We start from the raw sequence: 22113 nt of genomic DNA, 5'->3' as shown, positions 1-22113 counted from the left end.
CTTGAGAACAAGTCTTACTAGGAGTGGCTGAGGGGGCTGTTTAGTCTGAAGCAAAGTAAGCTGAGGGCAGACCTCATCACCCCCTACAACTACCTGCAAGGGCAAAGAGTAAAGAGATCAGCACTGGTCTCCCCTCACAAGTAACTAGTGATGGAACAAGAGCAAATGGCCTCAAGCTGCACCAGGGGAGGTTTAGACTAGACATTAGGAAGAGTTTTTTCACTGAAAGGGTTCTCAGACATAGGACAGTGCTGGAAGGTACCTGTGTCACCATCCCTGGATGTGTTTAAAAGTTGTGGCACTGTGGGATGCTGCTCAGTGCTGGACCTGGGCAGGGCAGGGTTAACGGCTGGACTGCAGCATCTTGAAGGTCTTTTCCGACCTGAGCGCTTCTCATGCTGTTGTGATTCTATGACCACGCCGACTGAGGGCTGCTTGCAGAGGGTTTTCACAGCCACCCACGACTCCCCCGGGTTGCGAAGGGACGAGCTGCCGGCAGGGAGAGCCCCAGCCCTTCGCCCCTGCAACCCCCCCTGTTTCAGCACCCGGAAAAAAAAAAAAAAAAAAAAAAAAAAAACCCAAATCAACACAAAATCACAACAAGCAGGCTCCCACCAGACGGTGGTGCCCGTATTCCACGAAACAGGTGGGTAACGCTGCACAGCACAGCCAGCAGCGCCCAGAAACACGGCCGGGCTTCCAGAAGCCACGGAGCAGCCCCTGCCAGGCTCCCTCGGGAAGCACAGTGGCATTTTTGCAGATGTCACCAAGGTGCGGTGCAGTGTCTTTCCTCTGAAGGCTTTATACCTTAATGAACTTCTTGTGAACAGGGCCCTGCAGCTGTAACAAGGAGTTTGTTAGATCCATGAGCCTGCCTGGATATTCACCTGTTGCCTGAAGAGCACAAAGCCCTGAACCAAGGGGCTTGTCTTTGTCTAAAGCCACATGAGAATGCTGATTTCTTTGATACACGGTCAAGAGCAAACTGGAGTAGCACCAAAATGTTGCAAAGGCAGATGTGGGATGAGGAGTATGGAAAAGATCTCCTGTGGTATACAAATGCACCAGCTCAAAACACCCAAAGGGATGAGGCTTCAGCCTCTCCTTCAGTATTTTCTTGTCTCCTCCTCCTTGGTACTATCCAACTGGCTGCTAAGCTCTACACCAGCAGGGTCCCTCCTTGGTAGCTGCATGCAGGTACTGCTTGGTGACTTGGCAAAAGTTGTGTCCCCTGACCATCCAGAAGCTTGCAACTTGCTGCATCAGGAGCTGGAGTGAGGGTGGGATGCTGCAGGGCACCTCTCTCACCCCCTCTTTCCCCCTGCAGCTCTGGGCCACAGCTGCATGACAGCAGTGGGTCATTTCCTGGTCCTCATCCCCAAAAGGAGACACATCCAGCCCAGGCAGCAGCACCCACCACTCTCAGCAGTGGTTCAGAGAGGTCCCTTCTCCATTAAACCTCCCATCTTTGAACAAGGATAACACCATGGGGCTCTAAAGTACAGCAGAAAGTTGCTAGGGCACAACCCAGGAAGTTTTTTAACACGCTGGTTTTGTGATTCACAGTTACCTCTTGGCACCAGCCAAAAGAGATGGATCTTGGAGAGATCGTTGTGGCTGAACATCCTGGTGAGAGGGAGTTGTACACAGACCAGACATCAAGAGCCCGGGACCTGCCGTGGAAAAGTGGACGTCGGATCCACCACTTTTTTGGATATCTCACAGGGGAAATGAAAGAATATGGAGAGTGGATGAAAAGTAAGCAGAGGGACATGTCAGAGGCTCTCCGACTAGGAAGAGCTAGCTGGGGACATCTGTATTGTTAACCTGATTTCCAGTGCTGGGACAGGAGACCGGGGGCCATTTCACCCCCCTGAGACTTGCAGAGGTGGTGTGGCCTGACCTCTCTGCAAACTTCTGACCTTTTAACCCAAAACATTTTATTCTCAAGAAAGGGATCTCCCTGCATCCTCTTTTCATTAGCCTGGCTACAGGCGTAACTCAGCACAGGCAAAAGACATCTTTTACACTTAATCAGTTATGTGCCATTTACATCATGTTCCTTATAGCAGTGCCCAGAATCACACGTCAGGGCTGGGGATTTAGTCTTGTGTGTAAGTGCTTTGGATCAGCGACCGTCTCATCTGCGTGTGGGCTGACAAAGGGGACTTGACTCCTGGCTGTGTGGGCAAAGGCTCTTGTGTTACCAGCCTTTGGGGGGTGATAAGCACTGTGGCTGTTATGTTGCTGTGAAATACAAAGCAAGTACTGATCTCAAGGTTTTAGTGCTTGGGTAGGAACAATAGAAGAGCAGATGGTCTGTGTTACCCAGAATTACTATGGATTTGGGACTTTGAGAGGCTGTGCAAGGCTGTGGGGTCCTCTGTCAAGGCTAGGTTCATGAGCAGTACAACTCCAGCAACCCGAGAGAAATAAGAGACAGACATGTGCAGTCAGGCTGTGTAGTAGCTTTCAGTAGTGGAGAGTAGGGGCTGAGATGCCTCCAAGCAGGGAGCTCAGCAGGCTGCCAGTGTGGTCCCCAGACACATAGGATCATCTGCTGCTGCTTTGTCTTTAGTGGTTCATGCTTGGTAGGCAGCTTTTCTTACTCAACATCATGAAAAGATTTGGCCACTGCCCACTGGTTATATTTTAATTCTTACAATTAATACTTGTGTACAAAATCAAAGGCATCACTGATATATTTCATAGCTCAAGACCAAATATTAATAACTATTATTCCAGAAAAACATGGTTATTTTTCTCTAAGGGCCTTTTTCCTCCCTTGTATAATTGCCTGGATCCTCAACAATGCACAGCCTGAGGAATGCTTGTGAAGCCATCCCTCAGCTTGCACTCTAGCCTCTTGGGAGGGCTCTCCCAGGGATGCTGAAGAGATGCAGAGTGGTATCCAGAGGGTTCAAAAGCCCGCTATTTAAACTAATCTCATCAGAAAGCAAAACTTGAGCATTGGCTGTAGATACAACATGGTGAAGTGGGAAAGAAGAAAGTGAGGAAGAGAGGAGTTTTTAGGAATAAGTCATTGCCCAGATTCAGAAAGTAGCCTTGCACTTTCTGCTGTGTCTAACAATCTAAACTAATTGAATTATTTTTTGGTGTTTAAGAAGATAAAAGCTGCATGTACATAGTACATTAATATATTGTACATGCTATCAGCCTTTCTTTCTCATTTCTTCTCCTGGAATCACGTTAATGTCACACAGCAGTACAGAAATGGTTACACCTTTCCCAGAAGTGTGGCAGAAAAAGACCTTAAGTCAACTTGTAGTGGAAGAGCTGGCAGCAAAATGTTACAGCAGTTCTACAAGACCCTCCTGTGCCCATGGAGAACCTCTGCCCAGGGGGGTCATTAGGAACACTGTACACAGATACCCTCAGACAGACTGCCCTCAGCTCCTCAGCCCCATTAAATTTATAGTAGGATATTTAGCAACCTACCATGCAAAAATACTTTTCTTTGACTACAATAAGTGGACCACCTTTTTTATTAATCCCTCCATGAACATTATAGCAATACTCACTTCATCCCTACTAGCTCTTCAAGTGCCAGATGCAAAATATGCTCAGACAGCAATAAATCAGAGACCAGCTTTACGCTCTTGGTGTTATTTCACCTCTGTTCTATGAGTAGAAAGTGACTGTAGAGATGAGAGTGTTCTGAGTTAGTCCTGCCGAAATTTTTGTCTCTTCCAGATAAGCCCTTAGTGGTTCAACTAGTGGACTGGATCTTGAGAGGGACCTCACAGGTGATGTTTGTCAACAACCCCCTCAGTGGACTGATCATTTTAGTGGGGATCTTCATCCAGAGCCCATGGTGGATGTTAACAGGTTGTACTGGAACGACTGTGTCAACATTAACTGCCCTGGCTCTCAGTCAGGACAGGTAGGTGGTATCTCACATCCAGGCACTTAATTAAAATTTATTCTTATGGCATCTGATGGGTCATAAGCCCATATTTCAGCATGTTGGAGGCAGCTGGCCAGATTTACTGATGACTTGGAAGCAGTTAGGTGAGGTCAGAGCTGTGGTCCAGAAGAGCTGACCTGTCCCCATAGCAGCTGTTGTGTGAGCAGGCAGTCATGTCTCTGATAGTCACTGTCACCACCATGCAGATCCTTTGGGTCACAAGGAGGCCCCTAGATGATAATCATTCAACATTCTCCAAACTCTCATCTTCCATACACCTATGCAACAGGGTCTGGAGCACAAGGGTGAGGAGGAGCAGCTGAGGGAGCTGGGGGTGTCCAGGCTGGAGCAAAGGAGGCTGAGGGGAGACCTTCTGGCTCTGCAGCTGCCTGAGAGGAGGTTGGAGCCAGGGGGGTCGGGCTCTGCTGCCCAGGAACAAGGGATGGGACAAGAGGAAATGGGCTGCAGTGGTGCCAGGGGAGGCTGAGATGGGATGTTGGGCAGCATTTCTTGCTGGCCAGGGTTGTCAGGCCCTGGCCCAGGCTGCCCAGGGCAGGGCTGGAGTCCCCATCCCTGGAGGGGTTTCCAAGCCGTGTAGATGTGGTGCTGAGGGACATGAGGCAGGGGTGGCCTGGGCAAGGCTGGGGGAAGGGTTGGGCTGGATGGTCTTAAAGGTCTTTTCCTACCAAAACAATTCTACAGCAACCTCATTGCTTTTTCATCCCTCCCCTATACTTCCTCCATCAGGAGTAGGACACTTATAAATTGCATTTCAGTGGATCTCCATGACAGGTCACCTTCAGCCCTGCTTGCCACTCTGCAAACATTTCTTTCCATCACAGATCAGTCATTGAAGCTGGACTGCATGGCTACAATGGGATCTTGGTAGGACTTCTCATGGCTGTCTTCTCTGACAAAGGGGATTACTACTGGTGGCTTCTTCTTCCTGTGGCAGTTATATCAATGGCCTGGTAAGTGTCACTTCTCCTCCTAGGAACAATTCTCCAAGAATGAGAAGTCCTGCTTTACAGAGCTTAAACAGATTGGAAATCCTCTCTGCCAATTCCCCTACACCAGCAGCTCCAGCCACGGTGGAGCTGGAAATTGGCATCCACTGATGCACAGAGCTGGGGAGGCAGGCTGGTGGGAGGTTGAGTGAGCAGTGGTCACAGCACACGGACAAAGCAATCCCATTTCTCTGCAGATAGTCCCCCTCAGCAAAGGTCATTTTTGTAATACCCTCTCCAAGCCCAGAACATGTTGCAAGAATGTTTAGTTTGTCGTATCTGCCAGAATTCCTTGAGGCCTTTTGTTCAAACATTTCTTCATTCTCTTAGTTCACAAGACTTGAGGGCAGAGAAGAAATATTTTAAAATTGGCATTTCAGTGATTTTTTCAACCAACACTTTGAATTTCATCTTTAGAAGTCAGCTTTCCCCTAATCGTTTTTTTATTATTATTTCTAACAAGATGTATAACTGGTAGAAGATTTGTATTTCAGCACAGAAATTAGGACATCATTTTCACTGAAGTGTTGATTTTTTTTCCTACAGCTACAATCAAGGAAATCTGTAAACTGCTCTGGGAATCAAATTTGTCATTAAAGACTAGGCTTCATCTGAGACTATAAAGGGAGAACAAAGCATTTTTTCCACTGATAATATCTGCACAACAAGACACAAGATGCTGCTTTTGAAATTACAAATAGTTGGTTTTTTGTTGTTCTTGGGATTTTTTTTTTTATTATTGTTAGAACCAGCTTAATGACCTTCTAGGACTCAAATGCAGCTTCCTGAAAGATTCCAGTCTTTAAACTGAGTTTTTATAAACTGTGGTGTTCACTGCAGGTTGGATGTTGACTGTAACTGTAACTGTAGCTTACTTACATCAGAAAAGCTCCGCTAGAAGCAGCAGAACACAGACCATTTCTATCTAGGACAGGACCTTACCATTCACTCTCTTCCACAAGCTTCCTGGGCCATAAAAACCGGGTAGTATTTTGCCAGGATGATTCCACAAAGTCACTCTTGCAGAACACCCACTTCAAGAGGAAATAAGGGAATCTGGGAATGTCCTGAGGAGAGCAGATCTGGTGAAGTACATATAACAGTTCTACAACCAAGAACTTTGGGAAAAGTCACACTATCTAAATGTTTGCATGCTTTTTAGTGTTCAGTCTCTAAATATTTTGAGACTTGCCTCAAATACTTTGCATGCTAAATACACAGAACCATGTTTCTTAAGAAGGAATCTCAGTTTTCAGAAAATGTCATATGATTTTGGGTGGTACTTGGGCAGCACACAGAACATCAGCTTCATTGACATATGCAGAAACATCAACCAAGGTCTGGGTTGTGCCTGGCACACCTTTCACAGCTCTGTTACAGTGGTGTCTGGGTCTCACACTGTGTTAGTCTTTGTATTTTGGACATTTTACAATGGTTTCTAGTGAGACGACATGGGGAAATGGATTAAAACTGGAGGAGGGGAGATTTAGGTGAGACATTAGGAGCAAATCCTTTAGTGTGAGGGTGGTGAGACACTGGAACAGGTTGCCCAGGGAAATTGTGGAAGCCCCATCCCTGGAAGTGTTGAAGGGTAGGCTGGACAGGGCTTGGAGCAACCTGGTCTAAGATGTCACTGCCCATGGCAATGGTGTTGGAACTGGATGATCTTTAAGATCCCTTCCAACCCAAACCATTCAAGGATTCTGTGATTCTATGATATGTCCTAAGGACTCTTCATTCCCGCAAAACAGTGTTTAGCATAGTAAATACTTCACATATTCCTTAATGGAAGCTTTTCCATCCTCTTTGATCACTTACTCTGCTTCATTTCTCTTCCAGAACTACCTTGTGATATCTTTCAAAATATTTAAAAAAAAAAAAAAAAAAAAAAAAGAGCAAATTAGGTAATTTTCAACTCCCTCTTGCTCCCTCAAGATGTCAGCTTTTTTAGACCACAGTTGTCCACAGGTCTTCACATGGCATTTCCAAAATTTGCTCTTCTGTTTCTTGTTCGATTTTCTGCTGAGTAAGAAGTCAGATTTCTCCATCCATGCCTAAATGCTGCTCTGGATGCATTTCTTCAGAGCCTCTCTGAGCACAAGCAGCAGTATGCTTGCTCATTATCCAGATGTCCTGAAAGAAGGGTGTGGAATTTACCCCACCCATGTATGGATGTGATGGTTGCTGCAGAAAGTTGAGCAGCATTCTGCAACCATTTGTCAGATGCAGACTAGTGTTTTAAAGGTATTCACTACCTGATGTTTCTAAAAGAAATGGTGTTGGTTTGCATTTACCAGAGCTCACAACCAAAGTGTTAGGTTGCTTTACCACCATAGTCGTTATGAACTAGTTGTTTCTCCTCTCCTTCTGTCCTCAGTCCAATCCTCTCCAGTGCTTTGGGATCTATCTTCAGAAAATGGGACCTTCCTGTTTTGACTCTGCCCTTCAATATTGCAGTGACTTTGTACTTGGCAGCCACAGGACATTACAACCCCTTCTTCCCTACAACCCTCATTAAGCCTGTGGCATCAGTGCCCAATATCACCTGGTCTGCAATCAATGTGCCACTGGTAAGTTCCAATCCAACAAGGTCATGCTATTTCATTAGAAAGGTGGGCATGATGGCATTCAGGATAACAAATTCACACTCATCAGAATGGTTATGTGAAATGTACATCCAGTAGCAATTCACAGGAATACATGGCTCAGTTCAGCCTGTAGAGGACATAAAAGCCCCAGGAAGAGGGATCTTGGCTGATCCAGCAGAAAAGCTGATGAAGCCTGAGGGAAAAGGGATGCTGAAACTCTCACTCCACCTAAAATTGGACTGCCCCAAAACAAATCTTGAGTGCTGTCAATGCAGAAGCACATCTGGATATGCACTCCTGCTGTCCAGATGGGGCTAAAATTACATCAGCAACACAGTCAGTGACAATATGAAAAGACAGAACAAATATCAGGATCTTGAGGGGACAGAAACTCTTTTATACCCAGTCCTCTAATTTCTAGACCTAGCTCTAGAGGATCATCTTCCCAAGGCAGTACAAGGATATCTGACATGCTTTGTACAGTACATAATAAACTCAAGTCAATCAGTCCCACTGCAGTATTATTGGTTATCGTTTTCTGTCTCACTAAAGTCATCTAAAAAATCTCAAAACAATGCCACCACCTGCCATCCACCATATTACCAGCCCAGAAGAACTGGTGAAGTTGGGCTGATGAAGCTCAAACCAAACAGTGAACTAATTCTGGTTCGAAGGGCATAAGTGCCCACATTTATCCCTCAGGCCCACTCGGACCCAGGGCTGCTTCCTTCCTTTCTAATCAATAACTTGGACAAAATAACTGCTGTGTCATTCAGAGTACATAGAAACAATAACATGCCCTTTTCTACTGGATGCTGCAGCTCTTGCAATCCATCCCAGTTGGCGTGGGTCAAGTGTTTGGTTGTGAAAACCCTTGGACTGGAGGCATCTTCCTTGTTGCTTTACTTATCTCCTCCCCACTTATTTGTTTACATGCTGCAATTGGATCAACAGTGGGAATGTTTGCAGGTAAGAAACATTTATCCAAATACTTTTTTAGCTAGAGTATCTTGACATTATATCTGACTCTCTCCAAACTTTAGTGTTGCATTGGGCTGGGACAACAGTCCCATTTTTGAAACTCTCTACATTTGGAATGTCTCTCTGAAGGTTACAACATGGTGAAGGCAAGAACAGAATCAGATTTTCTTCAGGCTTTGAATGTGTTACTAGATTTGTAACTCAGGCAGGTGGTTCATTTCACCTTGCTTAACACTCCTGCCAGTGGATACGATGAAACCCACAGAGATGATGACAAAGAAACCCAGAGAAGCATTTTCAGAACTGATCTCTTGCCACTACAAGTGTTTTAAATTACCACCACATGCAGATGTATGTCTCCGAGCTGATTAGTCATTGAAGAGAAGCAGACTTTTCTTGGGTGTAATTAATTCTATCCTGCTGCAGATTTGAAAAAAAAATAATAGTTAAATGTATGCCACTCACAATGCTCTATCTCTCCTCTAACCAGAGAAACAATCTTAAGTTAAGAGAGATGAACTTGACCCTTGAATTAGACAGGACTCATGGCACTTATTTGACCAATTGTAATAAAATAAGAAGAGTATTAAGTGTGGTCTGAGACCACAACCTTAAAAAAAGGGACAGCCATCCAACAATAAGTTTTCTGTGCTCTGGAGCACTTTGCACAAAGTGTGAGCTTCCTTGTATTTGTGTTTTTAAACAAATATGCCCACAATTTACATGGTTAGAAGTACTTTGCACATTTTGTACAAGTCTGACATTCAATCTAAAAGAAAAAGTTCAGGGGAAAGTATCTGGGGATAAACATGGCCACGAAAACAGAAGACAAATCAGGACACTGTAGCAGGAAATGTATTAATCTTACATTAATTATTAATCTCAGAAGTGGCATGAAGGTGGCCTGTGCACTACATATTGTGCTCTCCTTTTACTGGTACCCATCAAGTCTCTGAGAAATCCTGTAGAAGTACCTGTGAGGTCAATTTTGGAGCAGGTCCTTAGCTCCCAGCCCAGTGGAGAATTTCCACAGCAATGATGGAGTGACCATGTCTAGTATCTAGACAACATCTAGCAAAGGTCACTAGGAAGAGATGTAAAACCCTGCTTACTCCCACAAAAGAAAGTCAGTTGTGCCTCTGATATTCAAGATCTGAGTATGTATGAGAGTTAAACAGTACATGTGAGCACAGCTTTCTGCAAGAAGGACACCCAGGTGAGTAGGTCCTTCTAGACTCTGGATACTCCATCTGGTCATCTGGGGTACTAACTTCAACACACACAGAAAGTTTTGCCAGAAATGAACCTTTGAGACTGGGACAAATTCCAACATTGAGGATATTATCAGAGCTCAAAAAAAAATGAAATGTGATTTAATCTTTTTTCTGCACATGAATGTGATGTAAGTGTTAGTGCATGGTTAAATTCATCGAGAGGTCAAAGGGAAGAGGTGATGGATTCCCAGCAAGTGACAGATCCTCCTGCAGGTACATCTCCCTCCTGACCTCACAGCCTTGCCTTTTGTCTTGCAGCACTGAGCATTGCATCACCATTTGACAGCATCTACCTTGGCTTACACAATTACAACTGTGCGCTCGCCTGCATTGCCACCGGGGGCATGTTCTATGCCCTGACCTGGCAGACTCATTTGCTGGCACTTGCCTGTGGTACGTATCTTCAAGTGGTATCAAGTACCACTACCAAGTGGTATCTTTTACATAAAGGGAAGATTAAAATGTACGGAGCTAGACAGTCTATCAGTAGCACAGGTTTAGAGTCAGCTGTGACCTACCAATCTGCTGCAAAAGTAGGTGACATGCAAGAGCTATTTCTATGGTGGCATCAGAGTTGTGCTTGGATGTGCAAGCTGCAAGGGTAGAAAGAGGCCCTTTAGATCCTGATAACCTAAAAACCTCCAGAAGTACTCTTGTGAAAGGACCACAAGCTATGCCAGCAGTAGAAATTTAACAAAGCAGCAACTCAACAGATTCACAGAAGCAGCCTTGCCATAACTTTGTGCATAGAGGAGGTGTGTCATAAGAAGAGATCTATTGCACAAGGTCAGATTACAGTCCATCTATCCAAAGGCCCCATCTTCAAAAACAGACACTACGTGAAGACTCCCATTTTTGAACCTGTCTCTACATTTGAAAGGTCCCTCTGAAGGTCACAAAATGGTGAAGGCAAGAACAGAATCAGGTTTTCTTTAGGCTTTGAATGTGTTACTAGATTTGTAACTCAGGCAGGTGGTTCATTTCACCTTGCTTAACCCTCCAGCCAGTGGATATGATGAAACCCACAGAGATGATGTTAAAGAAACCCAGAGAAACAGTTTCAGAACTGATCTCCTGCCACCACAAGTGTTTTAAATTACTGCATGTCAATAGTTTTCTGTCCTGAGCACAGGACAGTTTCTGGATTTCTCAGTAACTTGCCCTTCCTTGACCTTGTCTTTGGGTGCTTTATCTCCTACTTGGCCTCCTCAGACACCCTGGGGCCAGGAGGCCAACTGCCAGTTGTTGGTGGTTTGAAGCTGCAGGACAGACACTGGTGGAGAATTTCTGTAGTCCTTCACTGCACACAGGTAAAGTCATTGCAACTGATAAAAGGAATAACATCACCTACTCTTGGCAAAACCACATTCCTCATTCACCAGATATCTCTGCAGGGCAGGTAGGAGAAGATGTTGCCCACGAGACTGGAGGCAGCATGGAAGTATTTTAACAAATTGTTTAATTCTAACACTAATCCTCACATTGGGTAGCTGGAAGGATACTTCACTATACATTTGTACAATATTACTATTTCTGATAAATATTTTCAAGACATGAGAAAGACTTTCCTCACGTTGAAATTTGTTCTCTTTTCTCAGCATTATTTTGTGCCTACTCCGGAGCAGCTCTTGCCAATTCCCTGTCTGTAGTAAGTTTGGGTGGGTTTTGGTGGGATTTATTATTTTAATTTTTTTTGTTACTTTGTTTCGAATGTGTTTTTATTTGTTATGATATAATGCTATGGAAGTGCCTCAAAATTCTCCCTGCCACTTTTTACAGCATTGAAGAGAAAATGCTGTAGGCAGTGGCAGGTCTTATACAAATTCTGTGTCAGCTGAATTTGTGCATTTGCAGACTCTATAACTGATAATAATATTTCAAACACCTTTAAAGCCTGCTGCCCACAGTGGGACTTAGCATGCACATGTGAAGTCCAGCAACAGCATAGGGCTTGAGATGCAATATTTAGTCACAGGCAATATTTCTTAACAATTTCCAATGTTTGAATTTTTATTTGCTTCTTCCAAAGTCTTTCTACCACCCTACTCACAGATATTATTTAAGTTTGATCTGGATTTGAGAACTGAAATGAGAAGGAGACTGTTCTTTTCAATACAAAATTGTCATATCTGAACAGAGAAGAGAGAAGTGAAGCCAGAAATGCCAAGCTTTGTTTTTTCTTTAAGTTCTGATAGATCAAAGCAAAACCACATTTTAATAAAATGTATTTAGTGGCTCAAAAGAAAAAAAAAAATAGAACTAGCAGTTTCATGCATTCAGTGTATTCATCTGGCACCTACTCAGTACTGTGCAGGTCTCTGCAGAAGGTTGCTTTGTTAAGCACACCTGCTTTTGGGATGTATCAGAAAAAAAAATGGACATCTACTTTTTCTCCTTGTGATCTTCTTTCTTTGTAGAACCTCAGTCAGGTCAAGAAGTGGGGTCACAGAGCAGGACTGAGAGTTGGACACAATGCCAGAAACACTTGGGCGTGGTGGGTGTGGAACTCCCAGTACATGACATTTTACAGGAGGGTAGGATTTGCCTCACATTTTAGAGAATTTAAATGTCTACACGTGAGCTGGGTGACTTGATTTTCATTACAGTCAAAAAAGCTCTAGAGCCTGATTCAGCTGCTTCAGTGTTGGTGCCAGCTGCCATTCAGCACCAGCAGCTGCCTCTCCAAAAGGACTGAGGTCTCCAATGCAGGATGCCTTACATAGGCCCATACATTTCAGATAAACTAGACACATCTGTGTGAACAGCTGAATTGGCATTTTGGTAGAAGAGGAGCCTCCCATACCTCCAGAGACCAGCAAGAATCTAGCTCACATATAGGCCCCACCATATAGCCACCTGCATCTTGGGCATCCTCCTCTGGATCCAAATGCAGGACCCTGTACAGGAGTTTCAGGAAAGTATGTCCAATGTCACAGTGTCCACAGGGAAAGCCCAGGCTCTCCCACCTTCTCACCTAGTTCAGCAACAGGTAAAAATAAGTATTGAATCATAGACTCAGAGAGTACTTTTTATTGGAAAAGCCCTTTAGGATCATCAAGACCAGCTGTTCCTTCAGCAGTACGCAGTGGCAACATTGAAAAAGAGGTACCAAAATGCACCTAATCTGTCTGTCCTTTTCCCTGCCAGCTTGGGCTGCCACCCTGCACCTGGCCTTTTTGCTTGTCCACACTTCTCTTTCTGCTGATAAGTTCAGAAAACTCAGCCATCTACAGAATCCCCCTCTGCAAAGTCACCTACCCAGAAGCCAACCGGATTTTCTACCTCAGAATGAAGAGAAGAGCATCAGAGAGCAGGAGAGAAGAGCTGAAAAGAAAGGAGCAGAAGATCTCCATCGACTCAAAAATAAGCACAGGAGGCACCCCCCTGTGCACCCCCAAAATCCGCCACGCTTACTGATTTCAGATATCCACCACTGCACATTTTGGGGGGCAGTTTTTCAAGGGCTAGTCAAGTACACCATGGCCACAAACAACAGCTTTGGCAGAAGTCTGCAGACTGATGATTTAGCATCCCACACTCTGGAGGAAACATGATTTGACCTTGAGCTAACCTTTCCAAAAAGCTCTCAGATAACATAACAGCTGCCTTATCAATCCATATGCTGTTAACTTGAAAGTCACCTCTTATCAATAATAATTATAAAAATGGGCAGAAGAATGCTGACAAGAGGCTGTACTTAAATTCAGATGTGTAATTTAACAAAATAAATATGCTGAGGACTTGGTATCTAAGAATAATAAATAATGTAAGAACTATGTCAAGAGCTGCACTTTAAACTAGGAACATATATATATTTGAAAGTGGAATAAACAGACTGATCTATTCCTTTCTTGTGTACCATCAGTGTCTAACCCACTAAATCCTTCTTGACAGCTACAACACACACAGGCAAATAGTCTTACAGAGTGCATATTACTTTTGGTTCTATCTCCTGTCTCCTCATTAAGAGCAAAGACAATGGGGATGTAAATATAAATGCTTTAATCAGACTAGAAAAGTGACTAGCTAGCAATGATTAAACGTTTTTCTTTACCTTGCATAATTTTCTGTTTTACAAATGGAATATTTCTCTCATACAGAATGCAGGATAGCAGGTGTGAATCCCTACATTAACCCAGTGGGAAACAGCACTTCATGTAAATAATGAGGTAAACATTTACTGCTGGTGGCAGTTGCTGCAGTTCTTTCTGTCCCCTTCCCAAAGGAGCAGTTCTCTTGCATTAAGCCACAAGCAATGAACAAGTCAAAGGCTCTCGTTGATGTTGGGTGTCTGACTGGGATCTTCATATGAGTCTTCAGTTTCCCCACCTGGAGAAACCTCATGAGGCATCATCAGAGTTAATGATGGGAAATCTGATGTTCCTCTCCCCAGGGGTGTGTTTTTTAACAAGGTGCAAGAAGGACATGGTCACTTTATGCTTCCTCCAAGTCCTTATAACAGGAGGGGCCAATTGCCCTAGAGAGGACTTTCCTTGAGAACCTTTTCCAAAACCTCTGCCAAAAAAAACCTTGCAGAAAGATGTTCTCATTCTGAAGTGGTTTCACACAATCAGTTTAAAATCAGATTTAAAACACAAAGAGACTGTATAACCACAGACATTCAGGTTAGCTACTATTTCTGTCTCTTGATGCAAGGGTGTTTTACAGATTCGTTTGAAGGTCTTTGAGGAGGTAGGAGCCCAGCTCTCACCCAGAACAGAGACCCTTTTAAAAGAGGAGAGCCTGGGTGCTGCTCTTGTGACCATTTGTGCCTTTATACCAACAACAATTATCAGCTCATCTAAACATCCCCTTGAAGGACCATCCAAAATTAAAACCAGCCAACATGACAAAAATCAGGCACTGTATTAGTGTGTTTAGATGCTTTTTTAACAAGCTTGGTGATTCCAGGAACTCTGGCAAAAATTGGTCTTCTACTTTCTTCTTTATCAGGATGATGACAGATTTGAGATTCCAGCTGGCAGGACAGCCTCATACATGCTGGTAAGTTCCAACTTCATTAGCCAAGATAACTCTGTCATTGAAAATTCAGGGATCTAGTGAGATATATAGCCCTTATAACCTGGCCCACCTTCAGACTTGAGTACCTGTGTTACGTCTTTGTCCCATTTCACACCTCAGGCTGACCTCTGAAGTTGACCTTAAAAACACCCTCCAGGAAAGCACTGAGGGAGTGAGCTGACATTTCCACATACTACAAGTCTTCTGGGATATTAATAAATATCCCAACAGTCTGCCTGACATGTTAACCATGAGACTTTGGTTGGCCCAGGGAAAACTAGGAGGGATGGGACAGCAGCTGACCACTCTCTACTGGAGGGAGGAAGATCTGGCAGATGCACAACTTCAGCAATCAGGAAATCAAACACACTGTAATGGTCAAAACTTCCCATGCAAATCACAGCAGCCTCCTGGAGATACTGAGCTCTAACAAGCAGCAGGAACCCAGAGGCAAAGGTATATTTCTGTAACACAGAAAAACACAGGTATACTTCACCATAACAAGGAATGAAAACTGCTTATTTAGGAGAAACAGGTTGTTTGCAGAAAGCAACCCATGACCCAGGCACTGGACAGGGGCAGCTGACCCTTTAAGGTATCACAGAGGTCTGCTACAAATGGATCTACCATCATTAAAGGGCATTTCTAGGCTGCAGTTGCAGCTGCTTATTCCAGACAAAGCAACAGGGGACAAAGAGACCATCAGAAAAGGTGCCATCAGTCAGGGAAGAATGTGCAGAGCCACAGGAGAAGGAGCTGCCAAGCTGCCCTTGGAGCCATTAGGTTAAAAAGCAATGGTAAAAAAGCATGCTGGTAAAAAAAGCAGTCTGGTATAGTCAGTACAGACCACAGGATCAGGAACATCCTAATGTTACTGCTGCTTTAGAGAAACACAGAAAGGCAGAGTAACCCATTCGCTGATAGAAAGCTGTGTGACTACCTTCCTTCTGTAGCAGTCAATGAAATATTAAGCACATGCAAACTAGAAAGATCTACTCATCTGCTCTGCACAATTTAATTTAGCTCATACACAAAACAACATTAGAGAAAGATTTAAATTGTAGCAATGCACAGTTACAAAAACACTATAATAGGGTCAGCTAAAATAATGACATAACCATATTTTTGAAGAAAAACCTCAACTATGGTTAGTTATGCCAAGCATATTTTTTGTTTTGTTTTGTTTCTTAAATAAGAGTGAATTCCAAGTGCAATATTGGAAAGAGTTTGTCATACAACATCCATTGCTGACATTAATTCCTCAGCCACAAGGAAATCCATCCCGAAATCAATTAGTAAAGCAATTTCTGGAGTTGAAGCCATCCATAAAACATAGGGCATAACAGCTTTATTAAGTCTCTAGCTAATCAAAAGACTTGAGTAACTGTAGCCAGTACATTCTTGAAAACAGCCAAGACAAATCAAGTGTCTCCAGGAAGGGTGCATTAGACACTAAAAGCACAAACTGAAGGCATCAATGGTATCCCCAACAGCTTGCTGTCTATTGAGTTATATAGAAAATTTTCATTAAAAGAAATAAGAAATACAATTTTCATAGAGTCACAGAATCACAGAATCATCGTAGTTGGAAAGGACTTTGGAAATCACAAAGTCCAACCATAACATAAATCCCCCAACCATGACCTAATATACCCGTTCAGTGCTTAAATCATGTCTCTAGCTCTATATCTATATTTCTTTTAAACACTCCCAGGGAAGGTGACTCCCCCACCTGCCTGGCCAGCCTGTTCCACTGTCCAACCACTCTTTTGGTAAATAAATTCTTTCTAATATCCAGTCTAAGCCTGATGCAGCTTCAGGCCATTTCCTCTCATCCTGTCATTATTCACTTGGGAGGAGAGCCCAACTCTCACCTCCCTGCAACCTCCTTTCAGGTAGTTGTAGAGAGCAATGAGGTCTCCTCTCAGCTTCCTCTTCTTCAAACTAAACAATCCCAGTTCTCTCAGACTCTCCTCATGGGGCTTATTCTCCAGGCCTTTCAACCAGCTTTGCTCTTCTCCTCTGGACCTGCTCCAGCACCTCAGTGTCCAGAAATGGACACAGGACCTGAAGTGAGACCTCACCAGTGCTGAGTACAGGGGCACAATCACCTCCTTTCTCCTGCTGGCCACACTACTCCTGATGCAGGCCAGGCTGTCACTGGCCTTCTTGGCTCATGTTAAATCAGCTGTAAACAAGCACCCTCAGGTCCTTCTCCACCATGGAGCTTTCTAACCCCTCATCCCCAGGCCAGTATCTTTGCACGGAATGGGAGATTTTTAGACAGTTCCCAAAGATCTAACTTTTAAAAAATGCGCTGATTAAAAAAAATTTAAAAATTAAAATTATTTTAAAAACACACACACACACACCAAAAATCTGTGCTCTTTGAGGCAGTGTTCCCCGCTCTTCTCACATAGAACTAGTTACTTCTGTCAGTCATGGAACCATTCACAGGAAAAGCTGAAGCACAGGCTTCAGGTGTCCTGGCTTAGGTATCTATGTCTCCAGAACGACTTACTTGTTAATTACTCTTCATGACCAATTAGCAAATCTGTGCTGAGGGAACATGAAGGGGAGGGATTGGCCTTCTCAGTGAACATTAGAATAGAAATACAGGACTGATAGAAACATTTTTACTGGAAAAGACCTTTAGGATCACCCAGCCCAACCATTCCCCCAGCCCTGCCCAGGCCAGCCCTGCCCCATGTCCCTCAGCACCACATCTACACGGCTTGGAAACCCCTCCAGGGATGGGGACTCCAGCCCTGCCCTGGGCAGCCTGGGCCAGGGCCTCACAACCCTGGCCAGCAAGAAATGCTGCCCATCCCATCTCAGCCTCCCCTGGCACCACTGCAGCCCATCTCCTCTTGTCCCATCCCTTGTTCCTGGGCAGCAGAGCCCGACCCCCCTGGCTCCAACCTCCTCTCAGGCAGCTGCAGAGCCAGAAGGTCTCCCCTCAGCCTCCTTTGCTCCAGCCTGGACACCCCCAGCTCCCTCAGCTGCTCCTCCTCACCCTTGTGCTCCAGACCCTGCCCCAGCTCCCTTGCCCTTCTCTGGACACGCTCCAGCCCCTCCATCTCCTTCTTGTCCTGAGGGGCCCAGAACTGACCCCAGGATTCAGATTAGTCATAGCAGAGGTCAGAGCCCTGCTGCCTTCCAAACTGGAGCACCCTAGTAGCTGCAGCATGATGTTTACCACCTTATTCCTTCATCAGATGACTGAACAACACCTTCATGCACTACTGGGGTCCAGAACAGATGGAAGTAGCAGTACAGAGGGAGACCACTATAAGAGGTGCTGACACCTCTCAGCCCAGGGAGGGACACACAAAGCTGGAGGGCTAGAAAGCCTGCTGCTATTCTTTCAAACACTGATGTGAAGAAGCAGCTGCAACACTGTGTAGGAAACAAGAGCCAGGCAAAGCTCTGGTTAAAGTCTCCACTGAGCAGGTCTTCTTGTTGGCCTCCACACTTAAGGTGAGCCTCATCACAAGCTGAAAAAGTCAAAACTTTACAACACATCCAAATAAGGGGCAGAAATAAGGTTTCACAAAAGGGTGGAACACCTTTCTATGAGGACAAGCTGAAAGAGCTGAGGGTGAGACTGTTCAGCCTTGAGAAGAGAAAGCTCCAGGAGACCTTATTTTGGCCTTTCAATACTTAACAGCAGCTTATAAGAAAGATGTGGACAGACTTCTTAACAAGGTCTGTAGTCATAGTACAAGGGGTGATGATTTCTAACTGAAAGAACAGAGATTTAGCCTAGATGTTAGGAAGAAATTTTGTGCAATGAGGGTGGTAATAGACTGTCCCAGGTTTCCCAGAGAGGTGGGAGATGCCCCATCCCTAAAAATATTCCAGGTCAGATTGGACAGGGCTCTGAGCAACTGAATCTAGTCCTTGCTCACTGCAGGGGGGTTGCAGTGGATGGCCTTGCAAGGTCCCTGCCAACCCAAACCATTCCATTATTCCATGATTCTGTGATAAGTCCCTAAGATTTCAATGTGCTGGGAAATGGTTCTGTCTTTTGACCATGCCAGATATCTCCAGTATGCAATGATAGCAGCAGCACTTGGGGCTGATTTACGTTTTTGTAGATCACTTTTATTAGGGTTACAGGAAATCCACCACTCTGAGAGCAAGATCTGTTTGCCAAAAACTGTTCCCTCTCTCCCTCTTCAACAGAAGGGTGTGTTTTAATTTGGAAGATAGAAGGAGTTCAAACAGGAATCCTTTGTTGCAGTTGATTTTACAGTTCTCAGGGGGTTTTCTACAAACTCCTGCAGCTGATTCCACAGCTGGAATTCACTCATCCCATAGCTCTATGGGAAGCAAAGGTTTCTTCCACCACATTTTCCCTGTGAATGAGTAGAGACCTTAGGGATCTCCAAATACAGCTCATCAGCTCCTGAACACACTCAATTACCTCAGTGCTTTTAGTAGCTTGAGCTGTCATGGAGCTGCATCCACACATCCTTCTCCAGGGACAGCCCTTTGCCTAGAGGTTTGAGTCAGACCCAAATCCATGCTCTCACAATGTGCCGCTTCCCTCAGCACAACAGGGATGAAGCACAAAGTACATGCAGACCCCTGACAAAAACGTGCCTCACCCACTCAAAATCCACAGGGGTGCAGCCTGCAGAGCACATCTCAGCAGCTGCAAATCAAATTGTGCCGTGTCTTGAATTGCAAAAGACAGACAGAGACAGACCTGACCTCTGCAACTTAGGATGATCTGAAGCCTTTTTTTCCTTCCCTCCAGGGCATCCCAGCCTGTACCTGACCCCACTTCTCCACACTTCCCCCAGTTCAGCTCAGTGCTGACAGTTCTGTCACTCCGTCATCCACAAATCTCTGCTCTGCAAAACCACTCAGCCAGAAACCAGGCAACGATTCCCTGGCTGTGGAGAAAACCAGGGAGGCAAAGATGATGACAAACTATCAGCCAGGAATGGTTTTTTGCTGCAGCTGAATGAGTTTATTTCACTTGTGTAAATTAAATCCTGTTTGAGGAATTTTCTCTTCCCAGAAATTGAGTTACCTCACAGAGATTACTTTTTTTCCTTTTGTCTACTACAAAATGTGCATCTTTTCTGCAAACAGATTGATGTCTGCTTGTGTGGCCATGCATAAATTTGCTGCTCCATAGTACTGCTTACAAAACCCCATCAGCATCTACAGCCAGTGTAACTCTACCCCTATCCACTGCACTTGATCATTCATTTTCAGTTGTTCCTGCTGGCTGCTGGTTTGTTGCTGGATGCCACCAGTCCTCATCCTCTTGTTGATGAGAGCTGCAACCCACGCTAGGTACAGCAATTTCTGCTTCTGTGAAGAACTTAGTGGTAAGAAAAGAACAAACATGGCGATTTAGAAGCTGAAAAGGTCTCTTGCTGGAATGATTATAGCATTGTGCTCTTTGCTAAGCCCCAACACATTCATCTCCTACCACAAGGAGGTTTGTGGGAATGGATTATTTCCTTTAAAGCAGACATGCCCTTGGCATCTGACTTCCATGACAGTGGAGAGCTTCTTTACACTCTACACCCTTCTCAAATCCCTGCCCCGTTCCTATTCCAGTGGGTTTTCAGATAGCAGCTTTTCACTCTTGCAGCTGCATGAACTGAGAGGATGAGTCATGGAAGCAGGTCAGGCTGAGCAGAAAGGACAGTGGGTCTCCAGAGCAGGTGGGCAGGGGAGGAAATTCATGTGAGTGCATCAGGGGAACCCTTTGCTTTGGGATGACACAGCAGCAGAATTACCCAGACCCTTAAAGCGCAGACCATGGGGAGTATTGATTGTGCCAGGGGCAGGGAAGTGGTGTTTATGAGTCCTCTAAAAACTGAGTGTTTGCTCTGACTTCCCGCACCGTGGACGTGGGCTGTGCTGGACACACACCACGAGAGGGAGCTGGACACCAGACCGGGTTGCTTTCCTGTCCAGCCACCCCCAAAGCCACCAGCTGGAGGAAATGCCACCCACTTGTCACAGAGAGGAATGCCAAACAGTACCTTTCTCTAGGGAATTTTTACAGGCCAAAACGAAGGGATGGAAGCCGCCCACACCACCCTGGCTATTGGTTCACTCCGTATAAACCCAAAACTATTTCCCTCAGCACACAAGTCCAAGACTGTGACCGACCCCTTGGTGCTCTGTGCTGAAACAGATTGTTCCACTCTGCATTTGCTCATAAAAACAAGACAATGAAAAGCAACGTGGCCACAGATGCCAACAGGGACAGACTTGCAGGTGTTGCTCCTCCAGGCACCCTGACTCCAAGATGGCCCAACCTGTGCCTGGCCAGAGGACCTGCCTCCTCAGCCAGCCCATGGGCTGAGCATCACTCCCCTCAGTACACCAGGTGCTTATCTCTGCCTCCTGTCATACTTCCTTTTCCCTTGCGACCCGTCCAGAGAACTCAAGAATTGGGAAAAATTCTGAAAGTGAAATGGTGGACTCAGTCCTAGCCAGTCACAGTTTAGCCTCCTCTAGCAAGACCAGGTGAGTCACAGAGGTCCCTTATCCTATGGTCCTAAGTCACTGAGCAGTTTTGGAGCATCGCATGCTTTTGACGGTTTCCTATATTGTCCCCACAGACAACTTAATAAAATACAGGCTGGATAAATTATCAGCAAGATGGATTGAAAGCTGACTGAATTGAAGAGCCCAGAAGGCTGTAATCAGTGGCACAAAGTCCAACTAGAGGCCAATGACTAGTGGTATAACCCAGGGGTAATATATCCTGGGGCCAAAATTTTTGAACATCTTAATTAATGGCCTGGGCTTGGGTAGAGTGCACCCTCAGCAGATTTGGGGAAGATACAAAAAGGGTAGGAGTGGTTGCTGTGCTAGAAGGTCATGCTGCTACCTATAGGGTCCTCAACAGGCTGGAAAAATGGGCTGAGAAGAGCCTCATGAAAGTTCAACGAGTGCTAAATCCTGCGTCTGGGGAGGAACAATTTCATGCACCAGTAAATACTGGGGGCCGTCAAGCTGGAAAGCAGATTGGCAGAAAAGACAATGTGGGTTCTGGTGGACACCAAGTGGACCATGATTCAGCAACATGCCTTTGCATCAAGGAAGACCAGTAGCTTCCTAGCCTGCATTAGGAGGAGCTTTGCCAGCAGGTAGATAGAGGTGATCCTTCTCCTTTATTCAACACTGGTGACCAGTTTTGGTCTCCCCAGCATAGGAGAGACAGGTACATATTGAGCAAGTCCAGCAAAGGACCACTAGGATGGTTAAGGGATTGGAGCATCTATCATGCAAGCAGAGACCAAGAGAGCTGGGACCGTTCAGTCTGGAGAAGT

The 22113-nt window shown here is 45.0% G+C and overlaps 1 protein-coding gene across 1 annotated transcript in view; it reads left to right on the top strand.

Moving 5' to 3' along the window:
* Window positions 1-1592: 1592 nt before the first annotated feature.
* SLC14A2 (solute carrier family 14 (urea transporter), member 2) overlaps window positions 1593-22113 on the top strand; it is a 38290-nt gene continuing 17769 nt past the window's right edge. The window contains exons 1-9 of the mRNA XM_010005036.1: window positions 1593-1758; window positions 3715-3904; window positions 4771-4899; window positions 7313-7505; window positions 8345-8492; window positions 10037-10171; window positions 11377-11426; window positions 12926-13186; window positions 14732-14782. Coding sequence (XP_010003338.1) covers window positions 1593-1758; window positions 3715-3904; window positions 4771-4899; window positions 7313-7505; window positions 8345-8492; window positions 10037-10171; window positions 11377-11426; window positions 12926-13186; window positions 14732-14782 — 1323 coding nt within the window. The remainder of the gene's footprint in view (window positions 1759-3714; window positions 3905-4770; window positions 4900-7312; window positions 7506-8344; window positions 8493-10036; window positions 10172-11376; window positions 11427-12925; window positions 13187-14731; window positions 14783-22113) is intronic.

This window comes from Chaetura pelagica, unplaced genomic scaffold (assembly GCF_000747805.2).
Source record: "Chaetura pelagica isolate M959 unplaced genomic scaffold, ChaPel_1.0 scaffold121, whole genome shotgun sequence".
In the NCBI taxonomy this organism is placed as follows: Eukaryota; Metazoa; Chordata; class Aves; order Apodiformes; family Apodidae; genus Chaetura; species Chaetura pelagica.
The sequence above is the reverse complement of the archived record's forward strand: the minus strand, read 5'-3'. Positions and strand labels throughout refer to the sequence as shown.